At 57.1% G+C, this 17,443-nt stretch overlaps 6 protein-coding genes across 6 annotated transcripts; 3 read left to right on the top strand and 3 right to left on the bottom strand.

Moving 5' to 3' along the window:
* Window positions 1-1,636: 1,636 nt before the first annotated feature.
* Window positions 1,637-4,348, top strand: SPSK_08524 (uncharacterized protein; the record flags this gene model as incomplete). The annotated part of the gene is made up of 1 exon (XM_016735117.1): window positions 1,637-4,348. The coding sequence occupies one exon, from the start codon at window positions 1,637-1,639 to the stop codon at window positions 4,346-4,348; it is 2,712 nt and encodes a 903-aa protein (XP_016587622.1).
* Window positions 4,349-5,594: 1,246 nt separating this feature from the next.
* On the top strand, window positions 5,595-6,529 carry SPSK_09622 (uncharacterized protein; the record flags this gene model as incomplete). The annotated part of the gene is made up of 2 exons (XM_016736194.1): window positions 5,595-6,143; window positions 6,182-6,529. 2 exons carry the CDS (start codon window positions 5,595-5,597, stop codon window positions 6,527-6,529), a joined length of 897 nt encoding a protein of 298 aa, XP_016587621.1.
* A 312-nt stretch (window positions 6,530-6,841) lies between these two features.
* SPSK_08860 (uncharacterized protein) lies at window positions 6,842-8,740 on the bottom strand (the record flags this gene model as incomplete). The annotated part of the gene is made up of 1 exon (XM_016735446.1): window positions 6,842-8,740. The coding sequence occupies one exon, from the start codon at window positions 8,738-8,740 to the stop codon at window positions 6,842-6,844; it is 1,899 nt and encodes a 632-aa protein (XP_016587620.1).
* A 188-nt stretch (window positions 8,741-8,928) lies between these two features.
* SPSK_10025 (uncharacterized protein) lies at window positions 8,929-9,324 on the bottom strand (the record flags this gene model as incomplete). The annotated part of the gene is made up of 1 exon (XM_016736587.1): window positions 8,929-9,324. One exon carries the CDS (start codon window positions 9,322-9,324, stop codon window positions 8,929-8,931), a length of 396 nt encoding a protein of 131 aa, XP_016587619.1.
* Window positions 9,325-11,599: 2,275 nt separating this feature from the next.
* Window positions 11,600-12,718, bottom strand: SPSK_09466 (ubiquitin-conjugating enzyme E2 J2; the record flags this gene model as incomplete). The annotated part of the gene is made up of 3 exons (XM_016736038.1): window positions 11,600-12,437; window positions 12,502-12,581; window positions 12,692-12,718. The coding sequence occupies 3 exons, from the start codon at window positions 12,716-12,718 to the stop codon at window positions 11,600-11,602; spliced, it is 945 nt and encodes a 314-aa protein (XP_016587618.1).
* Window positions 12,719-14,059: 1,341 nt separating this feature from the next.
* On the top strand, window positions 14,060-17,151 carry SPSK_08441 (uncharacterized protein; the record flags this gene model as incomplete). The annotated part of the gene is made up of 2 exons (XM_016735038.1): window positions 14,060-16,882; window positions 16,969-17,151. 2 exons carry the CDS (start codon window positions 14,060-14,062, stop codon window positions 17,149-17,151), a joined length of 3,006 nt encoding a protein of 1,001 aa, XP_016587617.1.
* Window positions 17,152-17,443: the final 292 nt, after the last annotated feature.

Raw genomic sequence — 17,443 nt, 5'->3', positions numbered from 1 at the left:
GTGAAACTTGCTTTTACGAGCTGTTTCGCCGCAACCACATTCATCCTTCACGACGCGTCGCTGTCTTCTTCAAGGCTCTTTTGCCAGAAGATTCAGTGCGGTCCGTGTTGTCATTTGTTCTTTTCCTTTCTCATTTCATGCTACCGTTTTCTCTTCTTGTTTGATTTCTCCATCTGTTGCTGTCGGTAAGTTCTTTTTTTCATGTTTCTGGTGATATAAACGTTGCAAATGGCACCCACTGACTTGAATAACAATGAGAAGCCTTGTAGCAATATCGTCAAGACTACACACAGCGAGTTTCTATTCCTCAGACTCTCTTGTGTCACAAGTTGTTGTCTACCTAAGTTGCAGTTTCTTGGTTTCTTCTACCCTCCCACCGCGTCTTGACACTTTGTGGCACGGCAATTGTTTTCAATGATTTTCTCAGCCTGATTTTATCTGGTATGTACCTCTTTCATCCGCTAGCTACTCAATATAACCGCTCGAACTAACAAACTTCTCTGTTGTTGACGTAGCCAGCTGCACAGCCACCTAAAACACACAATACCGCAAAAAAACTTGATTTCCGCTTCGATCTTTTCTCGACCGATCTTTTCGACAGATCTTTGCACCAGTACATTAAGGTTCCGCATCTTGACACGTAACTCTTGAGTTACCTTTGTCTATAACGAAGCATTTTGTATTGTTGTCGAGTTAATTTCCCCCCTGCTCGTTCTTTCCATTTTCGTCGTTTTGTTGTTATCCTGCTGTTCCTCGCGAGGTCATCGCCTACGATCCGGTAAGTATCACTGCTCCCGACGCATTGTTTGTATTTCATCGTAACTGACCATATCACAGCCGACCATCGTAAACGGCCTGTGTATCCTATAATTTTATTTGTCCCTTCCTTTTCTTCACAAAACACACACATCACAAAAACATCGCGAGAGAAGATCTATCTGTGCAGCCATCTAAGCTCCTAGACATATCTACTGTCTATACTTGCTTCTGTTTGCCGGATCCGATCTGTTCGATCTTACCCGTCAAGCTTTGTTTGCTTGTCACTAATTTGTACTATACATCTTCGATTTGTATCGGTAAGTTATTTTTCGTCATTTTCCTTTCATTTCTTGTGGCTTTTTATTTTACATCGTTTTGCATATCGTCTTCTTCTTTTGTTTCATTGATTAGTTGTTCTTTACTCAAATTCTTTAACTTTTTGTTTTACGTGCTTTTGCAATATTCTGCTTCCTGTATTCTTTTTCTTTAGAAAACTAAACAACAATACGTCCGACACTAACATAAGTTTGCCATGAACAGGCCCAAGACTGTTATAACGTCACATACCCTTACCTCGACATTTGTCTTCAACCACATACCCTTCCTAACTGCCTTTGCGTGTCACAAGGTCAAATTCGTTCGCTATGTTCGGACACTTCGATCTTCGTGTATTTGCTCTTGGTGAGTGTTTCCTGAAAATTTCTGAATGCATGTAATTAGGTCCATGTTACAAGCACAATACTGACGAATATAAGCGTCAGCAGGTAAACAAGGCCTCCGTGTCAAGACTTCCGCACTGTGGTCTCACATAGACCCGTGACACTGTACAAGATCCACTTGGCGTTTATAGTCGGACTATAAATTGCACGCAGCAGTTATGAATCCCGAAAAGGACTCCAACAAGGACCTTAGCAAGGACCCCAACAAGGACTCTACTCCGGTCAATGCTGACGACACGCCCCAAAAACGCGTTACAATTGTGTTTGTATCAAAGCAGACAGCTGCCGGGCAGTCTGAAGCACCTGGGCCCGCCAACGTCGTCAACCCTGACGATGCTCCGGCCGTGCCTGGTCCATCGGCTGCGGCCTCTGTTGCTGTAACCTCCGTTGCTGAGGCATCGGCTGCTGATGCACATACCGAGGCACCTGCTGGTGCGTCTTCTAAGGCGTTTGTTGCCGAGCCTGCTGAGGCAACGGCCAAGCCCAAGCGCAAGAGAAAGAGCCGGGCCAAGGCCAAGGCAAAGGCGGAAGCCAATGAGGACGGCGGCGGCGACCTAGTCGACGTGACCAACGTGCCCGACCAAGGCAACAGTAATGCCCCTGCCCCAGGCAAAAAGCGCAGAGCTGCGAAGCCGCGCAAGAAGGCTGGCACGACGGCCAATCCTGGAGCCGATGAAGCATCTGCGTCTGCGTCTGCGTCTGCATCAGCGGTGAATAATGATGCCGTCCCCATCGGCGAGAATCAAGAGGTGTCTGCTGCTCCCAAGCGGTCCAAGGGCAAAGGGAAGGCAAAGCAAAAGGCCACAGCGGAGCCCAATCCTGCTGAGCCAATGTCCGTCGAGACCAACCTCACCACCGGCAAAGACAAGGCCAACGACACAGGCAAGGGCAAGGGCAAAGAGAACAGTCCTCCCGTTGTTGGAGCTTTCCCTCCCTTTGGCGCCTTGTTTGGCCAAGGTCACGCGCATTCTGTCGCTGCCTCCGCCAATAATGCACTCGAAGGCATCCCTGGACCCTCCAACCTGGCCCGGCACTTGGCAAACCTCCAGGGTGTGAGCAAAGAAGCCCTGGCAGAGTCGTTTGCACAGTGGTCAGCGCAGACGCTGGAGGCAATTCTCAAGCAGGATGCGAACGGATCCTCGGCCGCCGTGCCTGCTGGGCCCGCCTCTGCTGCGACACCCGTGCTTCGTCACGCACCGCAGCCCATCCCGGTCCAGATCGTCGAGCGCGTCCAGTCCGTCCAGCCCATCGTGCCTGTCGTCGACACTGTTGCGTCTGTCGAGTCTTCTGTGCCTGTTGTGCCTGGCCAGGCAGGCCAGACCGGCCAGCAAGCCCTGACCGGCAAGCCGAGCGAGCCGCCACGTGCGCACGCTACATTCGGGCCGTTTCCTGCCTCGTCGCCGCCAGCTCCCAACCTGGTTCGGCATGCGGCCGTCGAACACCTTCACCCGCCCTTGCCAGAGACGAACACCAATCCTATGCGGACCTTGGACGAAGATGCCGCGTACTACCTGATGACGGGACCGGGTATCATTGAGGAGAACGAGCTCCTGCGCATGCGCGACCGGTTCCACAAGGGCATGGACGGCGGGCCGTACGCGTTTAAGCGCAAGCGGTCGACGGTGGTCGACCCGCTCGGCGACGTGCACCTGACCATCATGGACGGGCCCGACCGCATCCGCCATACGTTCCAGGTGAACTCCACGGTCCTCTCCATGTGCTCCGAGACGTGGCGCCACCTGTTCCACGCGTTCATGTGCTGCAACATGATCGAGCTGCCCTTTGATGCGCAGTTCCAGCACGTGGTCAAGCGCTGCAAGGAAGCCGTCCTGCCGGACATGGGCATCGAAGAGGTCCGTCCCGGCGACTACCTTTTTGCGCGCCGGTTCCTGGGGCACTACCGCGACCCGGTCAATGAGAAGCACATACAGGACACGATGCGTCTGCTAGGGGCGGTGGCCAGAGACGCTGCGACTGCTGGCAGCAGCGGTGCTGGCAGCAGCGGTGCAGGCCAGAGCGGTGTCGTCGAGGACAGTGTCGTTGACAATCATAGCGAGGGTGTCTGTGACAACGATGACAACGACGACGGCAACAACAACGACATGAATGTCGTGGACCGCGCCTTTGACCTCTTTGACGACAGCATCGAGGACACCATCTACTCGGACTCGGTCGCTCGCTTTGGCCGTGCCGAGGAGGATGAGCCCCAGCACTTCAAGGAAGCCCTCGACGTCTACTTGGAGGCCAAGGAGGCGACGGCTCGCCACGAGGCCGAGGCGGCCGCGCGCGACGCAGAGACCCTCGCCGTCATCCGCGAGACATACGACGGGCCTGGCGTCGTCACGTTCCCCTGGCCGGCCGACTTCTTTGCCTACGTCGAGGCGCCGTGGGAGCATCTCTGCTGCGGCAAACACATCTGGTTGCCCCGTGACGAGCAGGAGGCCACGACCGTCCGCGGTCGTGTTGCGTTCGACATCAGCAGCCTGTTCGAGGACAGTGGCAGCATGCTCGATCCGGGCCCCAACCAGAGAAACCTCGTCTGGGCGATGCATGTCCTCTTGGAAGTGGCCCACGGCAACGCCCATGCGTGCCCGACGCGGCTCGACGCAGCGCATCTGGCCATGCTCGGCCGTCTCACGCGTGAGCTGAAGATGGGCGTCGTCATGTACCGCACCCTCCTTCCACTGTACGTGCGCTTCCACCTCCAACACAGAAATGAAATCCAGGACATGTTTGCTGATCTCGCTAAAAAACAAGGTAAGAAAAGGGCCAAGCGCAACGGCAAGGCCAAGACGAAGGGCAAGGCGAAGAAGGACAAAGGCAATGGAAAGGTTGACCCGTCGCCTGCTGGACCATCGTCGTCAAAGTAGTCGTCTGACCAGCTGCGACGTTGGTTCACGGACGCTTTACTTCGGTTGCTTCAGTGTGGTGGGCAGTTGGGACGGGAAGCGTTTGTTTTACATTGGTTTGGCGCGGCTTATAAACTGGCTTGTTATGTACGACAAGGAACATTGGGAGGCTGGAGGAGGGGAATTTGCGGAGATCGAAAAAAGCGAGGAAATCGCGAGAAGGAAGTATCCAGTGAGTTGAGACTGGCTGGAGAAAGTGAAAGGAAAGGGGGATGAGGACGTGTAATGGACTGAGGACTGTGTCTTGTGGTTTGAAGGTATTGTTTGTTTTGTTCTTTTGTTTGTTTTGATAGAGGAGATGATGCTCCGCCGTCCGTCACTTGGACCTTCGTTTGACCTGCTGTCTCGTCAAACGAGGCTGGTTTTTGTCGTCGTTTTCTTGTCAGCAGTTTCTCACTTTTTTGTACGCCGCTGTTTGGGTTTTTTTGTACGTCGTATGCAACATCAAATCTCCACTCTATTCTCTCCTGTTTCCAGTGTGCTTTGTGTTGGTTGTATGAGTGCACACTTAATGATCATAAAATCTCTCCGGCATCCAGAATGCCACTTGTTCCGAATGACAACTCAATATTGTTGACATAACAGCGGCGGACTGTGACTGCCGTTGCCTATGTATGAGCCACTGTCCACGAGCCTCGTCGTCGGCAACCTGTCTGGTATCTCCCCGACAAGCCTCTGTTTGTGCCCGTTGGCCCCTTGCATCTAATCACCACAAGTCTGAGAATGCGCGAGGACCGAAAGAAAGGCGTCCAGGAGAAACGAGTCGTGAAGCAAGGAGTACGACAGTATAGTCAATCAAAATAGCACACATTGACCAAAACGGGCTATCCAGCACAAAGAGCCATTGTTAGCATTGCTTTGTGTTGTTTGTTGGCTGTTGGCTTTGTTGTCCGCCTTGCTTGTGGCGTCTTTGTTGACGTTGGTGGCTCCTATTGTTTGATTTCTTTCAGGGGCAATCCAGGGGCACCAGCTCCACAAAGGCCATTCTCACATCACAATGCGCAGTGAATGTCTGCAAATAGGACCAACATTCTATGAAAGCCTCTTACAATGCGCCAAAGTAACATATAACGCTGTTCACCCCATCCCGTTCGCTTCTTCGCTTGTGAGTAGGACCAAGACATACGCCGATCATTGATCTACAACACAGAACAACAGAGAACAGAACGTCCACCATTTCGCACACACACATACACACACACACACAATGTCCTTCCATCTCGACCAGACAGCCTACACCTTTTTTGAGGTCTCGCCCAGCGCCAGCGCCTACGAGATCGGCAAGGCCTACCGACGCAAGGTGCGGCGGTATCCGGCCAATCGCGTTTGGGACACGCCCATGGGCTCGGCCGCCAAGACGGGGCTGCAGGAAGTCGAGCGGTGGTACGCCCTGATCAGCACGCCAGAGGCGCGGGCAGCATACGACGAGACGCTGGCCGGCAAGTCGTCCCGCGAAGCCGACGGTGTCGTCGACGGAAGCGATGGAGACAACAGTGCGCGCAAAGACGACGTCAACAAGACCAAGAAGGACAGCAACAGCAACGATCTCGAAGTCGATAATAGCACAATTGTCGCCATCAATGACACCAACAACGGCGACACCACTCGCCCGACCATCCAGGACCTCCTCGTGGCCACCGGCAACCCGTATCTCTACGGCACCCTGGCCCGCACCATCCTGGGCCTCAGTGTCCTCTGGCTGGGCATTTTCATCATTGTCTACGGCACGCCCTCCACGTGGCACGTCGTTCGTTGGGTGAGTTCTTCATGTATTTCTCGTTCACCGAGTGCCAGCCCTTTGCCACGCTCGGCCTTGCCACGGACAAGCCACTCACACAGCCCCAGATCCGCGCCGCCTACCACCGCGCCGTGTTAGCCCACCATCCGGACAAACCGGGCGGCGACGCGTCCGCCATGGCGCAGATCAACCGCGCCTACGAGGCCCTGCGAGACCCCTACCAGCGGTGCCTCCACGAGCGCACGCAGTGGCTGTGCGCGCACCTGCGGCGCCGATCGGAGGCGGAGGCGGATGTGGTGCTGCCCGTGACGACGGCCGACGTGACGGCGGGCTCGCTGCGCACACCACCGGCAGGCCAGGTGGCCGCCTTTGCCAGTCTGCACACTCTGTGGCAGCGCGCCTGAAACGCAATTGCTCGGCTTCTGGAACGACTGGCCGGATGCTGATCGGGGACGACCATGCGAGCATACGGGAGGGCGAGTATAGAGACAAGACGTGACAATCCGTATGCATAGGCTGGACTTGGCATACAGGAATCTATGGGTCGTTGGTATATCGGTATATATTGGTTTTGTATTTTGACTTTGTGTTTTCAGCATGGACATTTATGAGACTTCTGCATTGGCGTTTGGCGTTTTGTCCACCATCTCATTTCTACATTATGTTTGTTTATGACCGGGTATATTTTCTGTACATTGTAATAGCATCCTCACCAGCTAGAGTGCTCGCCCAGTAATGGTACCCTCGTCTCTTAGAGACTGGTGCCGCGTTCTTCCCACGTCCACCGCTGTCCCGGGATGCGGACCCAAGAATTCAGACGAATGCACTGTATCTGGCCTGACAGATGCCGTCGTCGCGGTTGTGGACGACACCGTCGAGCCCGTCATCATGGACGACTCTGATGGCGACGGCGATACTATCGTCGTCGCCCGTCTGCCGCCATCTCCTACTGCGCTGGTGTCCTCGCTGCTGCCCGAGACGGTCCCGGCCGCCCATGTCCGCAACCACCGACCGCCGAAAAACAGCGCCGGCAGCCCCAAGCTGGCCACGATCAAGATCTCTGCATACACAGCCCATACTTCCAAGGCGCCTTCCCGGGCAACAAACGAGGCCGTCGTGCCCTGCAGGAAGAACGCTGCCACAAACCGCCAGCTGTTGGCATGCGCCAAACACGGGCCGGCCCAGACCGGGTAGCTTTCCATCAAAAAGACGCTGCCACCCACCAGCGCGAGGACCATGGCGAGGGCCAGCAGCGTCGGGCCCAGCAACAGGAGCACCGTGCTCGTGCTGGCATAGTTCAAGACGGCTCCGACGACAAAGCTGCCGGCAATGGCGAGTGCCAGCGGGAGCACGACGACGGGCAGGTTGTGCTCGGCCTCGCGGCGCACCGTCGGCCGCGCCTTTTTGTGCGCACGGCGCTCGGCGGGCGTGAGCACGGACAGCCGGCGGTTTTGCTGGGCACGCAGGTGACGGGTCACGGCGAGCGTGAAACGGGCGCCCACGGCACCCAAAACGAGGGTCAACACGCCGGCCACGCCCAGGGCGACGCCCGGCACCAGGCCTGTGAGCGAAAAGGAGTCGGCTTTGGTCGTGGTCGCCGCCGCCGCCACCAGCAACATTGTGGCCGCCAGCTCCGCGGCCGCCGTAGAGGCCACGAGCAGCACCGCCTGCACCACGGCGACCCACACGACCGCCGGCAGCAGCGCCGTCCGCACCAGGTCCACCACGCTGCTGCCCGCGCGCGACCACTGCCACGCGGCAAACGGCGATACTACAAAGACTCCCGTGTCCGTCCACAGCGTCCGGCCGCCGTGGGCCTCGTAGTCGAGGCGTGCGTTGCGCTTCCGCCGGTCGTTGTCCTCGTCGGCGTACACACTGAGGTCCCCGTCGCCACCGCAGCCACCGCCGCAGAGTTGCGTCTTGGTGCGCAGCGTCCAGCGGGTCTCGGGGACAAGCGCAACGAGGGCCAGCCAGGCCAGAAACCCAGCCGTGCCCACAATATAATACATCCACCGCCAGTCGTAGAACGCAGCCAGGAAGGGAGCGGCGGCCGATAGGCTGGCCGTAACCAGGGCCTGGATGGCAAACGAGACAGCCAACACGAGGTGCCGCTGGTGAAGAAACACGAGATCGTGTGCGGCGACGAGCGGCACCAAGGCGTTGACAGTGCCGGCGCCGAGACCGACGAGTGCGCGGGCGGCCACATGCTGTTGGAACGCCGAGGACATGGTGGCCGCGGTGGCAGCTTGGCTTCCGCTGCTGCTGAGCCCTGCCCACAATGCGCCAATCCAGGCACATGCCGATGCTAGTAAGAGGACCGGACGACGGCCAACGGCGACAGACAGCGGAATCTGCACATAGCTGGCCGCGGCCGTTGTCAGCATGGGGACGGTGGTCAACATGTTGATCTGGCTTGTTGAGAAGGGTGTGGTATCGGGGGGTAGGAGCGGGCCCAATATCGTCGTGAGGTTCAAGGATGCGGACGTCGTCGACAAGGTAAAGGTGGCGTTCCGGATCGCAACCGGGTTTACGCCGGCATACTGCAGAGCAAAAATGGGCTCGAGGAGATTGCCGGAAGCAGTTTCGGTAGCGACAGCAAGTGCACCGACTATCATGTTAGCGACCGACAGATAGAATTTTGCCGGGTGAGTCGTATGGGGCCGAACGTACACATGCTCATGACCAAAATAGCCGCCCATTTGCGCCACTCGGGCAGGTTCAACGGGTCCTTGGGGTTGGCCGAGGGGAACTGGATATGTCAGCGAAAGGCCGCAAGGCCACAGGGTATTATTGCATTATTGCATTATTGTATGATTGTGGCGCCTTTGGAACCCACCGGAATCAGCCGCATCCGCCCATGGTCAAACAGCCGCGTCGTGCCCACAGGCAGACGCTGCGCCCGCCGCCGCTTGCGCTGCTGCTCGCTGAACACGGTCTGCTTCGTCGACTTCTCCACCGTCCCAATGAAGTCGTGGTAGTCCTCGCGGGCGTCCTTGGCGGGTCCGGACAGCCGTTTTGGTCGCGTAGGTGTTCCTGCTGTAATGGTGGTCGTGGTCGTTCCCGATCCAAAGGTGGCAACCGTCGTCATCGTCGCCGGTCGGGAGCCGGCTGTTGTCGGTCGAGATGGCTGTCTTTGACCTTGGCCCTGGCTAGCGGGCGCCGTCCTCACCGGACTCAGCAACGGCCAGCTAGTCGACATCTTGTTCGAATGGGATGAGAGACCAGCTCTGGTGATGCTCGGATCGTCTAGATCATAACGGGCATTCGGCAACGAGCGATTTGTGGATCAACCACGAAATATCCGTGATGCCCAGCACCTCGTGCTCTTCGTTGAGTCGGTCCTTGTGGAGAGGAAGCAAGAGGACGACGCGAACTTTACACAATTGTCTACGATTATCAGGGGTTCGTGCGTTTATGAGAGGGGGGCCGAGAAAATGGCTCCGGGGGCGACAGAATGCCTCCCTCAGTTCGTTCCATCCATGGACTTCCATGTCAGGACACCAATTGCGGCAGCAGCACATCCGATCAACACCGCCACGCACGCTCGTGATCCAAAAAGCCATTTGCTAGGGAAGGAAACAACAGCAATGCAGGGGTTGTAGGGGGCTGCAGAGGAACGGAGCGAGAAGTCATGACAAAGTTCGATGTCATACACTCTAGCGTCGATGACAATCCAGGAGTATGCAAGTGAATCGACACGATTGTGGGATGGTGGCGCGAGCACGCCCACGTTTTGGCCGAACATCAATGCTTGGCTGTGGTCGACCAGGTCGGCGGAGGTGGAAGTCTCACGGCAACGAGTGCAGAAGTCGGCATGGTGTTGTGTCAGCGGTGGTGCTGCAGTAAGGTATGGTGTGACTGCTTGAAGATAACGCTGCTCGCTGCATTGGCAGGATTTGCAGATCAAACACTGATTGATGCCATCCAGTTCCGCTTGGAGGGTGACTGGTAGACAACGGAATATGAAAGAAAGGGAACAAAAGAGCAGACATGAAACAAACGCACGGGCAAATCTTTGTTGGCGTGTTTGGCCTCTTTTGCGAGGTGCTCCGTACTTCGTATTTTTTTTTTACGGACATCGACTGTAATTCTGTTCTCAAAATGCAAAATTTATGTCGGAAAACGTGAGACGAACACCATGATGTCTGCGTGAATTTGTATTTGCAAGTACGACGTGCTTGGCGATGCCTCCTCGAAATGCCTAGGAATTATTTCGTCGCTCAAGCAAAATCCTCTCTCCACTAATATTTGATGCTTTTGCGCCACCCCAACGATACATCGAGCAATACTGTCTATAGCCAGAGACCTCTGTAGGCCGTTTGATAAACACCCTGTCGCATGTTAGGACATGAATATTTGAAAGGTTTAGAGAAAAGTCACGTACATACCATTTGCCGTTTTGAAGGGACGCATAATAAACATCGTGTCGTATTGTTAACAGTTCGTCCTTTGTCAGGTCCTTGGTGTAATTGAAGTCATAAATGAAACAGCCCTTGACAGGCTTTAGAGAGTCGCATCGTGGCAAAAAATGCGCCTCGTCGTGCGGTGTATCTTGGAGGCAGTTGTTGAAGGGTCGGTGAAGAACTTGGGAGGCAAAAATACGCCCAAATGCTATAACTCTTGCGCCTGGTGCGCCATCAATGTCGGTAACGACGGCTCTGATGATCGCACGATAAGGCTCTCTGGGCGTCTGGTGTAATTACAGATTAGTTACTGTATGGCATACGATAAGTGACAAAAGCAACAAAACCCTACCAAACTGCATTGTGGAGCTGCTTCAACAGACTGCTCGACGGTGCCGCCCATCTCGTATCGCGATTAGGAAACTCGACACGGAGTACGCCGTACTGACGAAGCATCATCCCCGACGATTGCTATGGGCGGGGTAGATGGATGAGGGCCCGTCTAGCAAACAATGACGGATAAATAAATACTCCAAAAGGACTGTATGCAATACCACACAAATGGTCCGACATGTTGTTAATCGTCGTCCATGTTCTGAAACATGGTTTGGCAACGGGGGCCCAACGAACCAACAAGGGACTGTCGCAGGATTGTGCTAATGTGAATGAACGATAGGAACTCTGTTAAGCGCAGTCACACATCACGGTACATGACAGGATGGATTTTGCATCGCAGAAAGACCGGAAGAACTCTATGTAGATTCCGTCGTATTGGGCAGGTAGAGACGACGAGGCCGGCTTAGGGACAAAGGTCTGTGCCAATCTACTCTCGGCATCTTGTCAACAAAGAGATACAAACGACATGGATTTGCTAAGATACATGATAACTACTCCGAAGAGGCGAAGAAAGCCGTGACAGGCCGGTCCCAGAAAACCCAAACGGGAACATATCGTAACAAACATTATATGGAGAGTTTGCCGACCAAAGTAGTCTCCGACTCCATCGTCTAGCTGCCGAAGTCGTGTCATTAAACGTCGACATCAACAGCACCGTCGTGCCCATCTCCCCCTCTATTGTCGCTTGTCGCCGCCCACCAGGCGCGCCACCAGCACGTACAGAAACACCAACCCGCCAAACACATAGAGCTTGTTCTGCGCCAGCCAGCCCTGGCCGGCGCCGCGCCCTTGCCGCACGGCCTCGACGACGGCCTGTGCCTGCGTACCACTACCTGCTGCACCGGTGCCCGCGCCACCGGCACCGGCAGCCGGCACGCCTAGCTGCTTGCCACAGCTGGCGCCGTTGGCGCCTCCCTGTATTGACGGACCGGTCTTGGCGGACGACTGTGCGGACGATGACGACGACGATGACGATGTTGCTGTGGAAGAGGATGCCGCCGGCGCTGCTGCAGGTTTCGGCGGCGCCGTAATCTGCCCCGTCGCCATGTCCACATGCTGCTCCTTCATCCACGCCCAGTTGGCCTTGTCCAGGTCGGGCCATTCGGTGCGGAACTTGGCGCCGCCATCGCCCGCCTTGACCTGCACTTTCGCCTTGGTGTTGGCGCCCGTGTACGTGCCGCCGCCCGTCGAGTTCCACCACCGCGAGCGTGCTGCATGGAACTTGCGCTCGGCGGACGTGGCCGACACGGAGCCCGTGGTCATTTCCTCGGACGTCATAAACGACAGCAGGCCAATCAGAATCGTGGAGACCTCCCAGGCCGGGTTGAAGGAGCGCGGGTGGAAGTCGGAGATGGAGAGGCAGAGGCGGGTTGAAGGTTGGAAGCGGCCGGAGGGAGTGTGCATGCGGATGGCGGGTGGCGCAAAGGGGTAGTCGGGCGGGAACATGAGGGTGCCCCAGTACTGGCCGCCGTGGTAGGGGGTATCTTCGGGGCCGGTGATGATGTAGTGCCACCTAGACGAGTCGTTAGTACATTCAATCAATCGTCGTCGTAGACCGGGCCAGAACGTCGACTTACTCAAGGATGTTGCTATCCGATGGGCGGGCCGTGATGTATGGCGGCGGATTCTCCGAAATGGTCTTGTACTCGCGCGTCAACTGTGGCATGTTAGTAATGAGGAGCATCATATGGAAACGATGGAAATGCAAAGGGAAAGCGAGGTCGGGATGCTAGGGGTCGCATTGGGGTCGCCAAAAATGGCACGTACGCGCTTCTGAGCGGCCCGGCTGGCCATGGCGTAGTCGGGACCGGGAGTCTACCAGTCTATGGAGTCGCAAAGAAGTATCCAAAGACACACGGGTCGGCCGATGGGGTAGGACCGGGAGGCCGGGGTGTCGTGCGATAAGGGGCGATCACCTGTGACGAGGATCCGAAAACGAGGCCGAATAATGGGAGAGAAGAATGGTCGTATGTCGTGATACGCAAGACGCTGGCACACAAATGGAAATTGCAAAAAGTTCAGTCGTGAAAGAAACAGAATCGAAAACAAGAATGGCGGACAATTTCGGAGGAGCGTTGATGTGTTGGTTGTGAGGAGAACGGATAAGGTTCGAAACAAGTCGCTAGGCTGAGAAGGCAAAGAGGCGAGAAAGTAAGATTCCAGCATACAACGAATACATCGTAATCATGCGGATGGCCGACTGGTCCAAAGAGTGACCCGGCCCCAGAACAGCGTGCCGATCGCCGAGCCTTGCACGTGGACAGTCACGTGTAGATGACTCTTGGCCAAGATAGGGGGCCTCCAGGGGGTGGGGCTAACGTAGAACCCCTGGGCTTACTCCGTGGAAAACGGGAGACTTTGGGCGAGACGCGACGTGCGAGACTCGAACTTCTGCCCAGACCACTGCCAAGCCTCCAGCGCCTGTCCGTTGTCCCCTAAATACAGGCGACACAGGGCGCCACAGGCCACTCACAGCCGTGCATCCGCGTTCCGGTCCACTAAATTGTGACGACTCCGTGTCCAAGACGCTAAGCCTCTGAACAGTGTGTGCGCTATTGCCTCCTTCGCTTTGTATCGTTGGAAGCGCTGCCGTGGCCAGACGAGCAGAAACGTCCCCAATTCCTCGACGTCCTTCCCATCACGATACCGGCCGTTTTTGCGTTTGTTTGTGCATCTTGGTCGCATCTTGCTGCCATGGCCGCCTGAGCAAGCTCCCCTATCTTTTCCTGGCTTGCTGGCGCTCTTTCCGCCTGCGTCTTACGTTCGTTCTTGGCCATTTCCGTCTCAGCCGCAGGTCCGTCGACCTCGAAACAGAGAACTTGCGGAGACTTCAAAGCATTGTTTCGCATCTGGACCAACGATTTCTATAGCTTTTCTGGACCTAGTTGCTTCACGAGGGGTATGGGCAGCCACTGTTGACACGACAGACGACATATTGATGTCTTTTCGCTCTTACATCACTTCCACTCGTTGACCCTTGTTCCTCGACCACGGAGTTTCCCCTGACGACAACCTTGCGCACTTCTCAGCTCTTTTCAATGTTTCTACTTTCCTAGCTCCCATCACGACCTCTCCGAACTACTCCGGGACCGGCCTTGACGGCCCCTTGTTACACACACCCCTGGGCCCGCCGAAATGCCGTCTCCTGCGGCGGCCGACAATGGCCAACATGGCCCGCCCATCCCGACCTATGACGAAGCCGTCTCTGCCCACGGCAACGGCGGCATCCTTCCTTCGCCTTCCAACTTCGATCCACTGTCCCCCATGGGCGAGGCCTTTTACGCCCCCGAAAGCGAGAGCCGCTCTCTCCTGAGACGATCCCACCAGCGCAACGGCTCCACTGCCACCAACGGCAGCAGCCGTCGACGACCACGAAACGGACATACCAGTAGTGGTGGCTACCGGCCACCCACCGTCGAGACTGACGACGAAAACAGCACGTGGAGCTCGAGCGACGAGGACCATGGCGGCGGCGACGACAGCGACGATGCCGACGATGTCGACGCCGAGGCCGCGCACGTCCGCCGCGAGATACTGGAGCTCGACATGGACGACCCGCTGGCCGCCAATGGCAGTGGGAGCGGCAGCAGCCGACGGCGCGGCGGGTTCTCGCTATCGCTACCCAAATGGGCGTGGAAGTGGCGCCTGTCGATGCCGAGAATACGAATACAGCTGCCCAACGGGCCGTCCGATGTGGACGAGAACAGCCGAGGCGGCGTCGGCGGTGTCGGTGGTTTTGCCAGCCGGTTCGGACGGCTGGCAGGCTTTACGCGGCTCAGCGGGACCGACGCCAACGAGGAAACGGCCGGTGGTCAGGCGGGCGAAGCTGGCGGTGGCGGTGGTACTGGTGCAGGACGCACCAGAAGCTGGCATGGCTGGCGCCGCCCAGAGTGGATGCAGAAGATCAACGTCGCCGTAGCCATTGTGGTCTTTGCGCGCCTGCTGGCCGTGTTCCTCATCCTGGGCTTCGTCTACCTCCTCTTTATGAGCGACCTCTTCACCTCCATCTCCCGCCGCCTCGGCAGCCAGGTCTTTGACCCTGAAAGCATACGCATGCACATCCAAATGACCGTCAACCCGGGCAACATGCGCGACATGGCCAAGCATTTCACGAGCTACGCCCACATGGCCGGCACCGAGGGCGACTTTGCTCTCGCCATTGACGTCAAAAACTTGTTCCAAAAACACGGGCTCGAAGACGTCACCGTCGACGAGTACTACGTCTACCTCAACTACCCGCGCAAAGATGGCCGTGCCGTCGAGCTACTGGACGGAAAGGGCAAGGCCACCTGGTCGGCCAAGCTCGAGGAGGAAGAGGTTGGTAGCGAAACGGCAGGCCACCAAACATATGTGTTCCATGGCCTGTCCAAGGCGGGCGACGTGCGCGGACCCCTCGTCTACGCCAACTACGGTTCGCGAGACGACTTCCAAAAGCTCAAGGACATGGGCATCAACACCAAGGGCGCCATTGCGCTCGTGCGCTACTACGGCACGCAGAGCGACCGCGCCCTCAAGGTCAAGGCCGCCGAACTTGCCGGGTTTGCGGGCTGCCTAATCTACAGCGATCCAGCCGACGACGGCTTCAAGCACGGCGATGTTGCGCCCAAGGGCCGCTATATGCCCGCGGACGGCGTGCAGCGCGGGTCCGTCTCACTCATGAGCTACGTCATTGGCGACGTCCTGACGCCCGGCTGGGAGAGCAAGAAGGGCCTGCCGCGCATGTCCCCGGACAAGTCGCCAGGCCTTGTTAAGATCCCGAGTCTGCCGCTTGCCTGGCGCGACGCGCAGGTTCTGTTGCAGCATCTCAAGGGCCGCGGCCAGCGCGTGCCCTCCAAAGACTGGGAGGGCGGCGTGCCCGACATCGACGAGTGGTGGACGGGCAACGGCGGCGGCGACAGCCCGGACAATGGCGGCATGGCCTCGCCCGTGGTACGCCTCAAGAACGAGCAGGACGAGGAGACCGAGCAGCCCATCTGGAACGTCTACGGCCGTATCCTCGGCATCGAGCAGAGCGCCAAGAAGATTATCATTGGCAACCACCGCGACTCCTGGACGTTTGGCGCCACCGACCCGCACTCGGGCACCGCCGTCATGCTCGAGCTGGTACGCATCTTTGGCGATCTGCTGGAGCGCGGCTGGCGGCCCCTGCGCACCATCGAGTTCATGTCCTGGGACGCCGAGGAGTACAACCTGATCGGCTCCACCGAATACGTCGAGCGCAATCTGGACCTGCTGCGCCGCGACGGTCTGGCCTACATCAATTTGGACACGGCCGTCACGGGCGGCGAATTCCACGCCGCCGGCTCGCCCGTCTTCTCCAAACTGCTCAGCCAAATCATGAAGCGCGTCAGCGACCCGCACGTCAACGCCACGCTGCATGATCTCTGGGACCAGAACGGCAGCAGCCTCGAAGTCCTGGGCGCCGGCTCCGACTACGTCGCCTTCCAAGACCTGGCTGGCATGTCCTCCCTCGACCTGCACTTTGACGGCCCCGGCTACCCGGCCCACAGCAGCTACGACAATTTCGCCTGGATGGACCACGTCGGCGACCCGGGCTTTGTCTACCACGGCCTCCTTGCCCAGCTGGCCGGTCTCATGCTCATTGAGCTGTGCGACCGCCCCATTATGCCGTTTGACATGGTCACCTACGGCAGCGCCCTAGAACGGTGGGTCAAGGAGCTCGTCACGTGGCTCGATTCGGAGGTCAGCAAGGCCAACAAGGCCGCCGGCGCCGACAAGTCGAAGCAGGCCAAAATCAGCACAGAGCCGCTGCAGTTTGCCGCGCAGGTGGTCGTCAACGCCATGCGCGACTTTGAGCGCTGGGATCTCAAGTGGGAGAGCAATGTGCTTGCCGCCGGTGGCTGGGAGGCACCCGGGCTAGGCCAGCAGCGCGCCGAGTACGTCAGCCGCATGGCGCGCTTTGAAACCGATCTCCTCGACCTCGAAAACGGCGGTGGTGTGCGTATATCCCTCCTTGCTTAAATCTGCAACATGATCCATCCCCTCCTTTTTTTTGTCACTCACTAACACGGTATACTCTTTAGATTCCGAACCGCACACAGTTCAAGCATGTCGTGTTTGGCCCACGCCTATGGTCCAGCTACGACGGCGACCTCTTCCCGGCCGTGCGCGATCTCGTCGAGGCCGGCGAGTGGGACCAGGCCAACAAGACAATTGCCAAGATCGCACAAATCTTCCAGACGGCCGCGGCGCACCTGATTGAGTAAACGTAGATTGGCAAGAGTACCTGCCCACAACCTCTGTACACACACCTTTTTTTTTTCTTTTGGGGAGGGGCATGGCGGGTTTCCTCGTTGCCACCCTGCTCTAGTTTTTACATCTCTGCATTGCCACGGCGTTCCAATTTTGCTTCTGGGTCTTTTGTCATTTCGTCTTTCTTGTGTGTCTTTTTAACAATCGACATTATTACACTTCCCTGAGCTCCCCGTCTTCTGTATCTTTCATCCGTATCTCATTTGTCTCCACGATGATTTGCATTAATCGTCATTTCCGCGAGTG

This window comes from Sporothrix schenckii, assembly GCF_000961545.1.
Source record: "Sporothrix schenckii 1099-18 chromosome Unknown Cont44, whole genome shotgun sequence".
Classification (NCBI taxonomy): domain Eukaryota; kingdom Fungi; phylum Ascomycota; class Sordariomycetes; order Ophiostomatales; family Ophiostomataceae; genus Sporothrix; species Sporothrix schenckii.
This window is presented reverse-complemented; position numbering and strand designations above follow the sequence as displayed.